General features: G+C 44.5%; 1 protein-coding gene across 3 annotated transcripts in view; it reads left to right on the top strand.

Annotated features, from left to right (window-relative positions):
• SV2C (synaptic vesicle glycoprotein 2C) overlaps nt 1-17,270 on the top strand; it is a 181,477-nt gene that overhangs the window by 35,551 nt on the left and 128,656 nt on the right. For all 3 annotated transcript variants that reach the window (XM_084833436.1, XM_084833434.1, XM_084833435.1), the window contains exon 2: nt 16,558-17,244. In XM_084833436.1, the coding sequence (XP_084689562.1) occupies nt 16,665-17,244 (580 nt within the window). In that variant the 5' untranslated portion in view covers nt 16,558-16,664. The remainder of the gene's footprint in view (nt 1-16,557; nt 17,245-17,270) is intronic.

Genomic DNA, 17,270 nt, shown 5'->3' with positions numbered 1-17,270 from the left:
CGAAAGCAAGAAATTGCAAGTAGATAAATAGGTACCTCCTCGGCAGGAAAGGTAACAGCGTTCCGTGCACCTCGGTGTTCAGTCATGCCAGCCACATGACCACGGAACCGTCTTCGGACAGCGCTGGCTCTTCGGCTTAGAAACGGGGATGAGCACCGCACCCTAGAGTTGGACACAACTGGTTGGGGGCACCTTTACCTTTTTATCATAAAAACTAAAATAGTTATGGCCGTTTGTGTTTTCCCATGCAAGTCAATGGGAAAACATCAAAGACATGTGATTTGGATATCTGAATCTTGCTTTGGATTGGGATCCGAGATGAAGTGGAGTTTGAATCGGTCTGAAGCAGAGTGGGGCCACTTTGGAAGAGAAGAAGTGGATTTGAAAGATATGAAGCGGCATCTGAAGCGGAGTGGGGGTGGGGTCTGCGCACAGCCCTATTGAAAGGCCTAATATTATGTTTATTATTGTCAGAGTTCATGCCAACAAAACACAAAAGTTGACCCATTGCTTTTTGCTAGGCTCCCTCTGTTCTGCTTAGTAATGTTGTGGAGTTGTTTCACTTCGATGTTGATAGCTGATGTTTGACAACACACACAAGTTATAGATAAAATGAATTTTTAGAGAGAAGCAGCATAGGGTATAGCTTTTTTCCGGAGGGAAACATTGTTTATTTCTCCCCCTTAACTCATTGCAACAGGAAAATAATAGGGTTGCAATGTTTAGTCAATTAATTTGTTAGATTAATTGAATTGAAAAGGTGCCCTCAATTAATTAACCTGCAGATTTTTTTAAAAAAAAACATTGTTAATTAGTTTTGAATACAAATATTTAGTAAAACTGTAGGTGGTCAGCATTTTAGAGGAGGCAGAGGAGGAAATGCCTCTTCTAAGTTTAGGGTCTGCTGCGAAATATATGTGTATCATCTAAAAACTGAGAATGCTTTTTTCTTCAGTGACTGATTTTTTATCCATATACAGATATATGAAGACAATCAGTTATGACTCATACAATTAAGCAATTTAATTGGGTGACGGGCCTATTTTAGGTACTATGGTAGTAATAATTTATAAGAGCAAGAGATCAGACTGTCAGGAAATGCATATTAGAAACCTGGGTTTATTTACATAAATAGACTAATAATAATAATAAATTATTAGTAATAATTAATAGATTATTAGTAATAATAAGCACAATGTAAATCAAATTAATTCAATGTCATTGATGTTTTTCCCATAAAAGGCATATAAGACTTGCTACTGTGACTGTTATGTGTTTGCCAATGTTCTCTTTCCACCTCTGACCTAATACTCGATGGATGGGCAAGGATGAGGTTGCAGCCTTTGTTAATTGGGACAAAAATGTCCTGTTAAAGGATCCAAGTTCCTTTAAGAGAGATGAGGCTTTCTCTTGAGGGCATTCAGGATGGGTTGCTGTCAAGGGGTGAGATTAAAGGATGTCTTTGGTCCTCACAAAAGAACACTACCAAAGTTGGGACAGCAAGGTTAATGTCCAGGGGCATTGAAGGATGATTTAGGTTTAATTTACTGGATCACAGAAGCTTAAGCGGTTCACACTACTTTCTTCATTCAAACATTTTGTTTTCATTTCATTTCTATACCACTCCATAGCCAAAGTTCTCTGGGCAGTTTATAAAAATTACAACCTCAAATGCAACATAATAAAAACATAATATAAAATCTTTAACATACAAATTTGAAAAGCAATTTAAAACAGCTAGAAAACAGTTGCAATAAAATACCAGGATCCAATAAAGTAATTGACATTAAAACCCCCATTAAAAAAGGTAAAGGTGTCCCCAACCAGTTGTGTCCGACTCTAGGGTGTGGTGCTCATCTCCATTTCTAAGCCGAAGAACCAGCGTTGTCTGAAGACAGTTCCGTGGTCATGTGGCCGGCATGACTGAACACCGAGGTGCACGGAATGCTGTTACCTTTCCCGTCGAAGCGGTACCTATTTATCTACTTGCAGTTTCTTGCTTTCGAACTGCTAGGTTGGCAGGAGCTGGGACTGAAGACGGGAGCTCACTCCGTCACGCAGCACTCAGGTGTTGAACTGCTGTCCTGCTGACCTTCCGGTCTGCAGTTCAGCGTCTTAACCACTAAGCCACCGCAGCCCTCATCAAAACCCCCATTACATATAAGTATTTTGTTGTGCAAGTTAAGGAAGTATTACAGTAGCACCGTATACATGAATGAGTCATTATATACTAGTCACTATAGAGAGAACTACTTTCAGTGGAGAAAGTTCATTCATTTGGCTGAGTCATCAGCAGGAAATTTTGCAGTGGGGTACATGGAAGTGAGACTAGCCTGTAAGTTGCTTCCATAAGGACTGGGGAATGTTAGGCTCAAAGCATAGCTATCCTAGAACGTAACTATCCTAGAACGTAGCTGGGTAGGTTATGGTTATAGATTTCTCTCAGTGGGCACAATTAAGCTTCTGGAAATGCAGCTTCAACATTTCTGTGGGGTATGTTATGATGGAGGTGCCCTTCATGTATATGGTAATTATATTTATTGCTTCATTCTACATTGGTGCCATAAGATTTAAACGCCAGTATCACATGGGTGAGTACAGTCATATGGACCCACCCTTGATCTCTGTAGATGATGATTAGGTGGGAAGGATCTAATTCATATAGTGCTCAGCCTTTGAAGGCTGTGGCAGCAGCCTGAGATGAAGCCATACATAAACAGCTCACATGCCCATGTATAAAGGGCACCTGAATGCTGTGTTGAGTTGTGGAAGTAAGGAAATGAACTGCATTGTGAAAGGTGAGTGAAATGATCAGGTGACTCTTTTCCCTGAGAAAAAAAATAAATATGCACAACCTGAATCTACATAGTAAAGATTATGCCAACAAAATACTAGAGACATTAATAAGTTCCGGTTATACTCATGGAACCTTTCTGGCTCTGTTTCTACATCCTTAATATATTCCTCTTCACATTCAAATATTTATCAGACCACACAGAAATTGTATTTGTTTCCAGCAAGCACACATCAGTCACCAAGTTGTTGTCCATATAAGGTGTTTTACTTGAAATGTTAAAGCCCCTAGGAGTAATATTTAAGGGTCTTTATTCTGTACTCAGTTCAAGAAATATGCCTTATGGTAAACATGGTATATAAAACATATACATGTTTTTACAACATGCAGGGATCGGGGACTGGTTTGCGATTATCATAAGAAAACATATGCTTCCATCAACTGTTGAATAAATACGTAATAGAGAAGGCAACTATGTACTTGTCAACAGCACAGTTGGAGATATAATGTTAACTCTAAGAAACATTTATACACGCAGTGAGAACCAGATGGCTTTCTTTTGCAATCTGTCCCGAACCTAGAAAGGTGCAGAAAAAGAGGTATGTTGCTGAGAGATTATTATAACTGTGTGTACTGACTAAGGGCTTTTCTAGACACGGCTTTTTAACCCACTACTTCTGGTTCTGGATTGTTTGTAGGATTGAGATTGGATCTCTACATGCAGGCTTTTTTTGTTTCTTGCCTTGTGGTATGCTCCACTACATAACTTCTAGGTGGCGCTGTAGTATAGTGGAACAAAGTGGAATGATGCAATTTGTTGCTGTTGTTCAGTCCTTAAGTCGTGTCTGACTCTTCGTGACCCCATGGACCATAGCACGCCAGGCCTTCCTGTCCTCCACTCTCTCCCGGAGTGTGCTCAGGTTCATATTCATTGCATCGGTGATGCTATCTAGCCATCTCATCCTCTGCCGTCCCCTTCTCTTTTGCTTTCAATCTTTCCCAGCATCAGGGTCTTTTCCAGTGACTTTTCTCTTCGCATTAGGTGGCCAAAATATTTGAGCTTCAGTGTCAGTATCTGTCCCTCCAATGAGCAGTCAGGGTTGATTTCCTTTAGAATTTACTGATTTGACCTCCTTGCAGTCCAGGGGACTCGTAAGAGTCTTCTCCAGCACCACAGTTCCAAAGCATCATTCTTCGGCGCTCAGCCTTCCTTATAGTCCAGCTCTCACAGCCATACATTACTACTGGGAAAACCATAGCTTTGATTAGACGGACCTTTGTCGGCAAGGTGATGTCTCTGCTTCTTACTATGCTGTCTAGGTTTGCCATAGCTTTCCTCCCCAGGAGCAAGCGTCTCTTAATTTCATGGCTACAGTCACCGTCTGCAGTGATCTTGGAGCCCAAGAAAATACAATCTGTCACTGCTTCCATTTCTTCCCTTTCTATATGCCAGGAAGTGATGGGGCCAGATGCCATGATCTTAGTTTTGTTAATGTTGAGTTTCAAACCAGCTTTTGCACTCCCCACTTTCACCCTCAACAAGAGGCTCTTGAGATCCTCTTCACTTTCTACCATTAGGGTGGTATCGTCTGCGTATCTGAGGTTGTTGATAATTCTCCCGGCAATCTTAATTCCGATCTGTGATTCATCCAACCCAGCGTTTCTCATGATGTACTCTGCATATCAGTTAAATAAGCAGGGCGACAGTATACAGCCTTGTCGTACTCCTTTCCCAATTTTGAACCACTTGGTTGTTCATTGTGTGGTTCTTACTGTTGCTTCTTGACCCTCATACAGGTTTCTCAGGAGACAGGTAAGGTGGTCTGGTACTCCCATCACTTTAAGAATTTGCCACAGTTTGTTGTGATTCACACAATCAAAGGCTTTAGCGTAGTCAATGAAGCAGAAATAGATGTTTTTCTGGAACTCTCTTGTTTTTAATGCACGGCGGAGGCTCATTAAAGAGGGGGCATGGCAGAGTTCCCTAGGGAAGGGAGTTCCACAGAGTGGGGGCCACCACAGAAAGGCCCTCTCCCTCGTCCCCACCAGTCTAGCTGTCCTGGCTGATGGGACAGAGAGAAGGCCATCTGAGGCTGATCTTGTTAGGCAGCCTGTCTGGCGTTGCTGGAGGCACTCCTTAAGATAGGCTGGGCCGGAACCATATAGGGTTTTAAAGGTCAAAACCAACACCTTGAATTTGGCCTGGAAAACAACTGGTAACCAGTGCAACCCCTTCAGCACTGGAGTGATGTGATCTCGTCGGCGGCTGCCTTTAATCAGGCGAGCCGCCGCGTTCTGTACCAGCTGCAGCGTCTGAACCATCTTCAAGGGTAACCCTTGAAGTAACCCCCCATGAGGTAACCCCCGTAGAGCATATTACAGTAGTCTAAACGAGAGGAGACCAGGGCATGTACTACCGATGGGAGCAGATGGCCGGGAAGGAAGGGGTGCAGCCGCTGTATCAGATGGAGTTGGTACAGCGCTGTCTGGCCCACAGCTGACACCTGAGCCTCCATGGAGTCCAAAATGACCCCCAGGCTGCAGACCTGGTCTTTCAAGGGTAGCTGTACCCCATTCAACACCAGGTCAACTTCCCCCAACCACCTCTTGTCTCCCACCAAAAGTACCTCGGTCTTGTCAGGGTCCAGCTTCAGCTTATTCCTCCCTATCCAGCCACTTACCATCTCTAGACATTTGGACAGGGATTCTACGGCCAACCTTGGTGAAGATTTGAACGAGAGGTAGAGCTGCGTGTCATCCGCATACTGATGACACCGCACCCCAAACCTCCTGATGATAGCCCCCAGTGGCGTCACATAGATGTTAAATAGCATGGGGGAGAGGATGGAACCTTGTGGCACCCCACAAGTAAGTGGCCACAGGTCCGAAACCTCCTCTCCCAGTGCTACCCTCTGGTACCTGCCGGAGAGGAAGGACCAGAACCACCACAATACGGTGTCTCCAATGCCCAACCCCTCCAGGTGGTCCAGGAGGATACCGTGGTCAACGATATCAAAAGCCGCTGAGAGGTCAAGGAGAACAAGGAAGGAGCATTCAGCCCTATCCAGAGCCCTCTTCATATCATCCACCAAGGCGACCAAGGCCGTTTCTGTCCCATGCCCAATCCTGAAGCCCGACTGAAATGGGTCTAGATAATCGGTTTCTTCCAAGTGTGCCTTCAACTGCATCGCCACCACCCGCTCAATCACCTTGCCCCAAAATGGCAGATTCGAGACTGGGTGAAAGTTGTTCAGAACTTGGGGATCCAAGGAGGGCATCTTTAAGAGCGGTCTTATCACTGCCTCCTTGAGGGCTGATGGCATCACTCCCTCCTCAAGGGAGGCGTTCACCACCGCCTGATCCCCTCACCCAGTCTCTCTCTGCAGCCCATAATGAGCCAAGATGGGCAAGGATCAAGTGAGCAGGTGGTTGGCCTTACAGATGAAAGCACCTTGTCCACTTCATCAGAAGGAAGAAGCTGGAACCGATCCCACAAAACTGGTTTGCCACAGACCGCCTCTTGCTCACTAACTGTATCCACAGCGCATGGAGTAACACTCCTAATCTGATCAATTTTATCCGCAAGGTGCCTTGTCAAGGCCTCACAGGAGGCCTTAGAATGCTCCAGTGGTTCTGGAGCCACTGGACCGACCAGGCTCTGGACCACTTGGAACAGCCTCCTGGGACAGCACTCTGCAGACGCGATAGAGGCAGCATAAGTGTGAAATCCACAATATATGTGAAAACTTTCTAGTGATTATACACAAGCTTCAACAAAAGTGGACCAGATATTGAAATAAGTATCCATTCAAAGATGGTGTCTATATGCCACCTGTTCAAATTTTGAAAGCATTCTAAGGTCCTCAATCCATTGCATTATAGGAGGTGAGTGTTTATCCCTTCAATGGATAAACACTCTGTTAGCTGTCAAACAGGCGTGGAAAATGCTAATTTACACTGATCATTCTTTATTTTTCAAGAAGGGGAAGATAATGTAAAAGAGCTTTTACAGCAGTGAATATTAAAGATTGTTCCACTAGAAAATGTATTCATACAATAATAACCTCCTCCCCCAAAGGAGCAGCTAATGGACATGGGGAGGGGGGAGAACACAAAGACAGAAACCAGCCCCCATTTTAACCCACAGGACCTCATTGACCACAATAGGAGTTACTTCTGAGGAGACAGTAATGGGTTTGTTGTGGGAAAGAGATCAGTAAACAGAAAGACAGAAACCAGCCCCCATTGTAACCTGCAGGATATCTATAACAAAGCTGTGAAGTAGTTACTTCCTAAGGCAATGCATTGGAGCCTTGAGATTGCGCTTGATCGCTTAATTGCACTTAAGGAATTGGGCTTTATAATGTGCTATTTCAATTGAGGGGGAATCTCTAAGTTCTGATGTGGGCATTCAGAGGCAAGCCTCATTGACCACAATGGGGGTTACTTCTGAGGAGACACTAATGGGTTTGTTGTGGGAAGCCAGCCCCCATTTTAACATACAGGATCTCTGTAAGGAAGCTGTGAAGGAATTACTTCCTAAGGCAATGAATCGGAGCCTTGAGATTGCACTTAGTTGCATTTAAGGAATTGGGCTTTGATATATGCCCTGTCAATTGAAAGGCTTCTGTGTTGTTTCTGTGGTCATTGCAAGGACAAGCCTCATTCAGCACAGTGGGAGGAAACACCCCTTGACTGAGGTCATGGTGAAAGGTACACCCCTGGGCAGGGCTAGCATACCTGAGCTAAATGCAGGGGGTTGGGGCATACAACAACTATGCTGGGGAGAACCCGACTTAAGGAAAAGAATCAGAGTTTAAGCAGTCTCAGGAAATCCAGTTTTTCCTTGATGTGCTCTGGGGTGGCTGCTGGATGGCCATGACGTCATGTATCCCTAACAAACTCAACACGCAGCTGGCTCAGATTAAATCGCTTGTGGAAACACCACCCAAGGCCTGATGTAGATGGGAAAGACCAAAATTCAGTACAATCAAAAGATAAGCCTGATGATATAGAATAAGATCCGGAAAACCAAATCCACCTTTTTTAATTGGAAGTTGCATCCTTTTCAGAGATCATCTTGGTGGAAAGAACACCCTCGCCCCCAATTACGAAACAAAGCATTGAGTTTTTGAAAACATTTACCTAGTACAAATAGAGGAATCCCGCATATAACATAAACAATCTGAGGTATAGTGTTCATCTTGAGTGTATTTATCTTACGCCACAAACTCAGCTTTAAAGATGCCCATCTATCTAAATCCTGAGAAATCTCACTAATCAGTTTATTCAAATTAAGCTTAAACATTCAAGATATATCTCTGGGAATAAGTATTCCAAGGTAAGTAATAACATCTGGGCACCATGAAATTGCCATTCTGCTAATACACTATGAGATATAGTATCACTAGTTTTAGAATGTTAAAGATCACAACAAGATTCCCATGGGACTGTATTTGGAGAGATTCTAACTCCTGGCCTAAGAGGCCAAGTTGTGCGGGATTGGCTGCTGGGATAAAATCATGAAATCTTAATGGAAAATATTCTTGATCATAGAAGCTCTTAACTCAGGGGTCCCCAACCTTTTTGGACTGCTGGGCACATTTGGGAATTTGCTGTGGGCTCCACTACAAAATGGCTCCCATGGAAGATGTCACATAATGACATAATGGCTAGTCACATAATGGCTGCTGTGGGGGCCTTCCTAGTCAAAAGAGATGTCTATGGGGAAGAAATAGTGAGGCTAGAGGTTGGGATGGAGGGGGAAATAGCAAGGCAAAGGGATAGAGGGGAGATAAAGAGAGAGGCTAGGAGCAGGAGAAACAATGAGGTAAAGAGCTGTGTGGGGGGAAATAGCAAGGCTAGAGCTAGTTGTGGAGAGAAACAGCAAGATAAAGGGGTGAGTGAGAGAAAAGAGCAAGGCTAGGGACTAGGGAGGGAGAGAAAAAAGGCCAGGGAAGGGGACTGGAGAAAAAATAGCAAGGAAAGGGGTTGAGTAGAGAGAAATAGCAAAGTTAGAGGCTGGGATAGAGACCAAAGGGGAAAGTCTGTGTGGTGTGGACGGAAGAAGATTGGGTGGGGCCAGGAAGCAACTCTTTCCTTCTTGCCCACTGAAGAGCTGATGCACAGCTGGTTCAGGCACAGGAAGGAGAACCTGGCAGCAAAACGTTTTTCAAGTTTTTTTTAATTAAAAATATTTTTTGAAGGTGGCAAGGAGTGGAGAGCTTTGTGGGCACCATTGGAAGCCCTATGAGTGCTCTGGCACCTGCAGGCACTGTATTGGAGACCCCTGTTCAATCTGCTTAGCTAGGTCAGGCTGGGCAATATGGGTCCCAATATTTGCCACTAATTGCCATGTATTACTGATGACAGTTTCCCAGCTACTTAATTCTGTTAGGATCCCTGTCCCTTTCACAGCTTAAAGAGTGCTTGGATAGGTGAGTAATAAGGATCAGATGAAGCACTTTTCCCCAGCCCTAATTAATCCCCTCCCTCGGACTCACTTAACTTCTAAGTGATCAGAGTCCTTAAAAAGCTTATAGCATCCTGGAATCAGGAGGGGAAATTATAGTTAAGTGATTCACTCTGTGAGGTGTGTGTCTCACTGACCCCAATTCCTCCTCCAGGATACTCCAATCTGCTTGGTCTCAGTCAGGCCAATTTTCCTCACCTTGTTTTTTCCCCACGAGCAGACACAACTTTCAGTGCCTCCAGGAGGGCAGTGAGCATAATCAGCCTGCTTTTATGGGAGGGATGTATTTTAATTTTAATTTTCAAACATTTGTTCTGCATAACTAGAACATACCCTAAGTATGCAGAAACTACTAACTTGTCTTATCAGATGGACCCTTTCACTGTCCATCTGATAAGCATAGGTTCATAGAATTATAGAATAGTAGGGTTGGAAGGGGCCTACAAGGCCATCGAGTCCAACCCCCTGCTCAATGCAGGAATCCAAATCAGAGCATCCCCGACAAATGGCTGTCCAGCCTCGTCTTGAAGGCCTCCAGTGTGGGAGAGCCCACCACCTCCCCAGGTAATTGGTTCCATTGTCGTATTGCTCTGACACTCAGGAAGTTTTTCCTGATGTTCAGCCGGAATCTGGCTTCCTGTCACTTGAGCCCATTATTCCGTGTCCTGCACTCTGGTATGATCAAGAAGAGATCCTGGCCTTCTTCTCTGTGACAACCTTTCAAGTCCTTGAAGAGTGCTATCATATCTCCCCTCAGTCTTCTCTTCTCAAGGCTAAACATGCCCAGTTCTTTCAGTCTCTCTTCATAGGGCTTTGTTTCCAGTCCCCTGATCATCTTTGTTGCCCTCCTCTGAACCCTCTCCAGTTTGTCTGCATCCTTCTTAAAGTGTGGTGCCCAGAATTGGACACAGTACTCCAGATGAGGCCTAACCAGTGCTGAGTAGAGGGGAACTAGTACTTCCCGGGATTTGGAAGCGATGCTTCTATGAATGCAGCCCAAAATAGCATTTGCCTTTTTTGCAACCACATCACATTGTTGGCTCATATTCAGCTTGTGATTGACAACAATTCCAAGATCCTTCTCGCTCGTAGTGTGGTTGAGCCACGTATCCCCCATCTTGTAACTGTGCATTTGGTTTGTTTTTCCTAGGTGCAGAACTTGGCATTTGTCCCTATTAAATGCCATTCTGTTGTTTTCTGCCCAGCGCTCCAGGCCATCCAGATCACTTTGAATTTTGTTTCTGTCTTCCAAGGTATTAGCTATCCCTCCCAATTTTGTGTCATCTGCAAATTTGATCAGCATTCCCTGCACCTCCTCCTCCAAGTCATTAATAAAAATGTTGAAGAGCACTGGGCCCAGGACTGAGCCCTGCGGTACCCCACTCGTTACCTCTCCCCAGCTTGAGAAGGTCCCATTGATAAGCACTCTTTGAGTCCGATTCTGTAGCCAGCTGTGGATCCACCGGATCGTTGTTTCATCTAGCCCACTTCGAGCTAGTTTGCTCATCAGGATATCATGGGGTACTTTGTCGAAAGCTTTGCTGAAGTCGAGGTATATGATGTCTACAGCATTCCCACGGTCTACAAGGAAGGTTACTTGATCAAAAAATGAGATCAGATTTGTCTGGCAGGACTTGTTTTTGACAAATCCATGTTGGCTTCGAGTAATCACGGCATTGTTGTCAAGGTGCTCCCAGATGGATTGCTTTATGATCTGCTCCAGAATTTTCCCAGGGATTGATGTCAGACTGACTGGTCTGTAGTTCCCAGGTTCCTCCTTTTTACCCTTTTTGAAGATAGGGACAACGTTAGCCCTCCTCCAGTCATCTGGCACTTCCCCCATCGTCCATGATTTCTCAAAGAGAATAGACAGCGGTTCTGAGAGTTCTACCAAGTTCTGTGTTAAAAGGAACAAGTGGGGACCTGCAGCAAAACATTGTCCCTAACAGAAATATTCCTATTCAGGTCCTAGCTTGAAAGCTTTGTAATATTGTTTAGGAGTTGTGCAGTAAGGGGAAGGTGAAAAGGAAAAATCACACCTGTGCTATCTTGTACTACAGGACCAGTTGGCAGCCCCAAACCTGAGCACGCGATTGCTTTTTTTTTTTTTTTAGTGGTGGGGGAGAGGCATTCTGGAGCATGGGAAATGTGTCCTTTTTCTTCCGCTCTCTTGAAATTCACCCTTAATGTGGGAAGAGGATTTTTTAACCTTACGGTATACACCTATCTCTCCGAGGATATTTTTTTTCAATATCCTCAACTGCCCTCAACACTCTTTAGGTTCTGCAAGCCACTGAAATGGGTTCTTATTAGGGGGCCACCTACATGGGAGGTTTTCTCCAATGCTGCTGTGATGTAAAGTCATTAGGGATACACAATTTCATGGCCACTCCGCAGCCACCCTGGAGTTTACCTGTGAGGAAGCTGCATTTTTCAGAGTACTTTTACTCCATTGTTTTTCTTTTAATTCGGCTCCCCTGTGATTCAGCTGCTGTGTGCCCATCCCTCCACTTTAAATTCATTATGATTGGGGCATTCCTAGGGGTGTGTCTTTCACCTGGCCATGCCTTTGGTAACCTAGGTAACTAGAATAATTTGTCTTTCCAACGTATCAAAGCCCTAGAGCTCTCTTTCAAGCCTCCAGAATTGCCTCGCACTTCGATTTTGCCAGTGGGAGTAATTAGCCTCTATGATTATGCACTTCTCTGATGTTTACGTTACTTAGCTTCTGTGATGTTGTGTTAAATCGCTTCCCCATTGTTGTGAGAAATCATGTCTCTGATGTAGGGTTGGCGGAGAATTTCTCCACAAATCTTCGGGAGGCCGAGTGCTGATGCATTCGGCCCCCCGAAAGTGTTGGGGAAATTCTCCGCCGGCCCCCCGCCCCCCCCCGGGATGGGACTTAACTTCGGCGAATGTCCCTCTCGGCGGCGGGTCCCGGCGGCATTTCGGCGGCGTTTCGTCAGGGGCGGGGGCGGTGGCCGATCTTCCGACCGGCCGCCGCCGCCATTGCAAAAACAAAAAGTAAAGTAAAAAAACAACAACACCCGTGATAGGCTACGTAACGATTTACGTAGCCTATCATGGCTAGATTTCCAAAGTCAGCCATGATAGGCTACGTAAATCGTCATGTAGCCTATCACGGGGTCTTTTTTTTTTTTACTTTTTGTTTCGCAGCCGGGGAGACGGGGCGCTTCTCCCCGGCCTGAATTTCGGCCGGGTGAGGCGGGACGCCTCCCCCCCCTCGCCTGAACTTAGGGGGGAAAAGCGAAGCGCCTCCCCCCCACCGCGAAGCCAAGCTGCGAAAAGGTAAGTGACTTTCGTACATCCCTATTTGATTCTAGATCCTTTCTGGGATTTACACTGACCCTGTGTACAGGCATCTCTCATAGCGTGTCCCCCTGCTCTATACCTTTTCATGGCTAGGCAGAGCTGCACGGAACAATCAGGACAGAAGGGGGCTGCTGGCTCCACACCCCCTCCTGTTCCTGATCTTCAGTTCCTGTAACATGATTGATGACTCCGCTCATCCCTTCACTCCTCCACAGCAGGAGGGAAGTTGGAAGCCCTTCTAGTGGCCTGGATAGTGGGCTATGGAAGCTGGTCCCCTCCTCCCTCTGAGTTTGTGGTGGGAGAGAGAGTCTTCTCGATGGCTTACCCCGAGATTGCTGGTGCTGCTAGTCTTTCTCTGCTAAATATGTCAATGTGTGATGGAATTCAACGTAGTATATTGCTTGCACTACTGAGTTTGAAGGGTATATCGATTTCTGGGTTCCCAAGTACAGAAGTAAGAAATCCACAAACGGACTTGTATACAGTCAATGCTCCAAGCCATCCCTAGCAGCTGGGGCTTGCTGGCTTGCTCCCCCCCCCCACGCTGTTGTTGCTCTTCCCCCATATTCTGGCTTCCCAACAACCCTGCAAGGTGGGCTAGGAGAAGAGATAGTGGCTGGCTAGGTGGGAGGGAGTACTATGGAAAACCACCTCAGCATTATTGCCTCTTCTAAAGCAACTCCATACACACAAAAGAAACCATTAAAAATGACCATTCCAAGCTCTGCCTGATGAATTTATTCAGTGGAGGAGAAAAGGCACTTTTAATACCCCTTGAAATCCTAACTGTCAAGCCATTCTCCTGTGTGGCTGAGAAGGGAGACTCCACCATCCACCCTGGGAGGAAAAAATCTGGTGAGTAAAAGAGAGAAGAAGCAGTCAGTGCAGTCAATGGGAGGGGGAGGTTCAAAGTAAATGCATTGAAGGGGATGGGAGACTTTAAGACTGCTACTCTAAGTAGACTTACAATGCACTCCTATGCATCCCTACTCAGAAGCAAGCCACAAAGATGTCAATGGCACTTACTCCCAGGAAAGGAAAGCCTTACAGCCAATGAGTTTACTCAGAAGTGAGCATTTCTGTGTTCAGGGGGATCTCGGAGAAGCATTTGGGATGGTTAACCAGTTTACAGTTGAAGCGCCCGTAGTGGAATGGGAGAGAGGCAGAACTGGTCACTGGAAGCATGGTCAGTGACCTGCCCCCACCCTCTCAGCGATTTGTTGTCATGACAATATTATTCAACACCGCCCAGCAACACCTCCTAGCACATGCCCACACAAAGCAGGACAAAGTGCTAAAGGGGAAATACATGGGGGGAAATTGTGATTTCAGTCACAAGCACAGAAAATGCCAGGTTTTCCCCATTCTCAGAGAACATGGGAAGAGGGAGGGGAAGTTGTGAGATAGCAGCAGGAGAGCCGCGGTGTCATTTAAAGCTCCCATGAAAACCAGTGATTAAAGAAGAACGATCCTGCTTTAAAAAAAAAAAAAAGTGTGAAGAGAGCAGGAGCTTGACTTGACTCCACTCCTGCTGCTGTCAATGCACCGTGACATTAACAAACAAACAAACAAAAACGGGGGGTTGGAGGAGACTGGAAGCTGCCTCTCTTGCCACCCTGGAAAGCTTCATTCCAAAGCTCCCCTCCTTCCGTGAAATGCTTTGGCCCCAAGTGTCTCTGAAATCACAGCCCCTGTTTTATGAGCTGAAATGCCCTTTTTGATGTCCTGAATTGGGCAAAGCACCAATTTTTAGGGAGGTTTGTTACAGCCATTTGATAGGCACTTGACCAGTTGGCTGTTAGAGAGAATTATATTTATGATGGTGATACAGAGAAACTCAGGAACAAGGTATTACAGAAGTCATTTTTTATTAAACAATGAAGGATAACGACACAGTGGAAAATAAACTAATTTAGCCACAGTGAGGGAATGTGAGTCAAAATTAATAATAATTATAATATATGCGTTTTGCAAGGAATCAAGTTCTTTCCTTCTCTCTCCTGTCTTCCACTCTTTTCATATCACGCTAAGCTTTCAATTGTGGATTATATGAAATCACATTATCTTTACATGATATATTATAGAATGTAACTCTGCTGGCTGAGGTCACCATTTTACAGTGTCATTTTCATGAGATGTTTTGGAACAATGTCAGGCAGATTTTAAATCAAAGATGCTCCACTCATGAACCATTCTCAGGACAGAATATGTTTTCATTTAATCACTAGAAAATGTTACTGTGTGGTTACAATTCCACCCCTTTCCTATCTTAGAAGAATTGCTAAATCATTGTGATAAGAGTGTTTGGGACTAAAGTCACAGTCCTTGGAGAGAAGTTTGGCTTTCTGTCTAATTAAATTGCCTTCACTCTGTTGGCCTTCAGGTGTCATTAATTTCTTACAGATGAAATAGCTAAGCATATATCAGCCATCAAGATTAATACAGGCTGGAATTCTTGTGTGGCACAAAGTCTTTACAGTTCAGAAGCTAAATTCATACTTGATTTGATTTCAAATGAGTTTGCCATCTAGTTTTAGGCTGATGAACCTAAGCCCTTTTCATGCAACAATATTGCATTCATTGAACAAGTGGAAGGGAGTGGTTCAGCTGGTGAGTATAAACAAAGAGAGGGCCTTTTCAGTGGTTAGAGTTTGGAATCAACTTTTATCAGGGATTCATCAGGCCCCTTCTTTGCAAGTCTTCAGGAAGGCTCTGAGGACCCACTGTTTTTTGCTGACTTTCCTATAATCTGTGGCTACAGGTTTTACTGGTGTAATTTATTTTTATAGTTTTTATAGTATCTTATTGTATATTTATTGCCTATTTGTATATTTTAATGTTTTTTATTAATCCTGTACAGCACTTGAAGGTTTTACCTTTAAAGGTGACCTAACAATAATTTTAATACATATATAATTTTATTTCAAGCTCAGTTATGAGCTGGATCAGACTCTGTTGTGCCCTGATGTTGTCTTTTAGACCATGGCAGGGTTCTGTCCCACCCCCACTCCCAAGCAGTCACACCACTTCTTATCTATCCATTCAACTGCTTACCTTCTTTGTTTCAGTGCTCCAGTGGCAGGCTGACAGGTTTCTTCCTCTGGTACCTGTCATTTTGCTATAGTTGTGAGCCAAGTGTCAGAAGTCCTGGGAAACAGCATGGGGAATATTATATTTCCCAGTGCCCCTGGTGCCTGGCTTGCAGCCACAGAAACATGCTGGGTGCTGGAGGAAAAAAAAAGATGGAGGAAGAAAGAGACCTCCTTCCCCTTCAGTGTGTGGAAGGGGGTTTGAAATGAGGCAGAAAGGGGGAAGGACAACGGAATTGACTTCTTCAGCTTGAATTACAATCCAAGCCTGAGATGAAGTCTGACTGTAATCCTCACCTTGTATTTTGAAGCAAACATAACCAGTTTCTGAGATTAGTTCTTCCAAACTAGGAATTACGAAGCTCAGTACACCACTAATTGTAACAATCATCAGGACTGATATGGACAAAGAACTGCGAATGGTATAGAACAAGCTACTGTTATCATCTGGAAATGCTTCGGTGACATTTTATAATTCATGTATGGATTATGTGTAAGTGATACACAAGCCTATGCCCCTGTGGAAGCTCTAAGCTGTATTTTGGAAATTCACTCTACTTCTAAACTGATCCTCGTATTTTAGTATATAAGTTACAGAAGCCAGCAAAAATGCCTGAAAAATTGTTTTCCTCTTTAGTGTGCTGCTTGGCTCCCTTGCCTGTGTCATCTAGAGCTATTTACTCTGCAAGAACCTTTCTGCAGTGCACCAGTTCTCTGCTTGTGGTGGACTCTGGTTAGAGTAGCATGGTTGATTTGTGGGGAATTGGTGGGTAGATAGTCCTGTCTCTTGGGCAAAGGTGACTCTAGATCAGTTCTATGATCCTATGAAGATGAACAAACTTAAATCTTTTCTTATGTTTTTCTCCCAGATCTTGTTTTGAAACTGAATGTGTTTTGGAGTCTCCTGCTGCTGTTCTCTAGTACACAATAGTTCTTATACACAGAATTAGTTCAGTCACACACTGATTAATGCAAGATGGATGGAGCTTACAAAGTGGAAGATGGGACTTCATTGGTGAGAGGGGCTCAGGACATTGCCAAGGAAGTTAAGAAGCAGGCAGTGAAGGCGAATAAAGCTGTAGACAAAGCTCAAGATGGATATATGGAAAGATCTTACAACAAATTCCAACGTGAAGTTGCAGATGAGTATTATACACAAAGAGGAAATTACGATGGAGAAGGAAATGAAGATGAAGGATCAAGTGAAGCAACTGAAGGGCATGATGAAGATGATGAAATTTATGAGGGAGAGTATCAGGGAATCCCAAATACAGCACAGAACAAGGATGGGATGTCAGCCTTAGGGCAGCCCATACGAGATGACTACAAAGACCGTCTTGAACTAGAGACAGAGAGAAAAGCTGATGAAGAAGAACTTGCACAGCAGTATGAGCTGATCATTCAAGAATGTGGCCATGGGCGTTTTCAGTGGGCCCTCTTCTTTGTCCTTGGAATGGCACTAATGGCTGACGGGGTGGAAGTTTTTGTAGTTGGATTTGTATTGCCTAGTGCTGAGACAGACATGTGCATCCCCAATTCTGGATCAGGATGGCTTGGTGAGTGTTGCTTTGTCTTGGCTGCA

Source organism: Heloderma suspectum, chromosome 2 (assembly GCF_057233095.1).
Source record: "Heloderma suspectum isolate Gila_16-S chromosome 2, 16-S_ref, whole genome shotgun sequence".
Classification (NCBI taxonomy): domain Eukaryota; kingdom Metazoa; phylum Chordata; class Lepidosauria; order Squamata; family Helodermatidae; genus Heloderma; species Heloderma suspectum.
The sequence above is the reverse complement of the archived record's forward strand: the minus strand, read 5'-3'. Positions and strand labels throughout refer to the sequence as shown.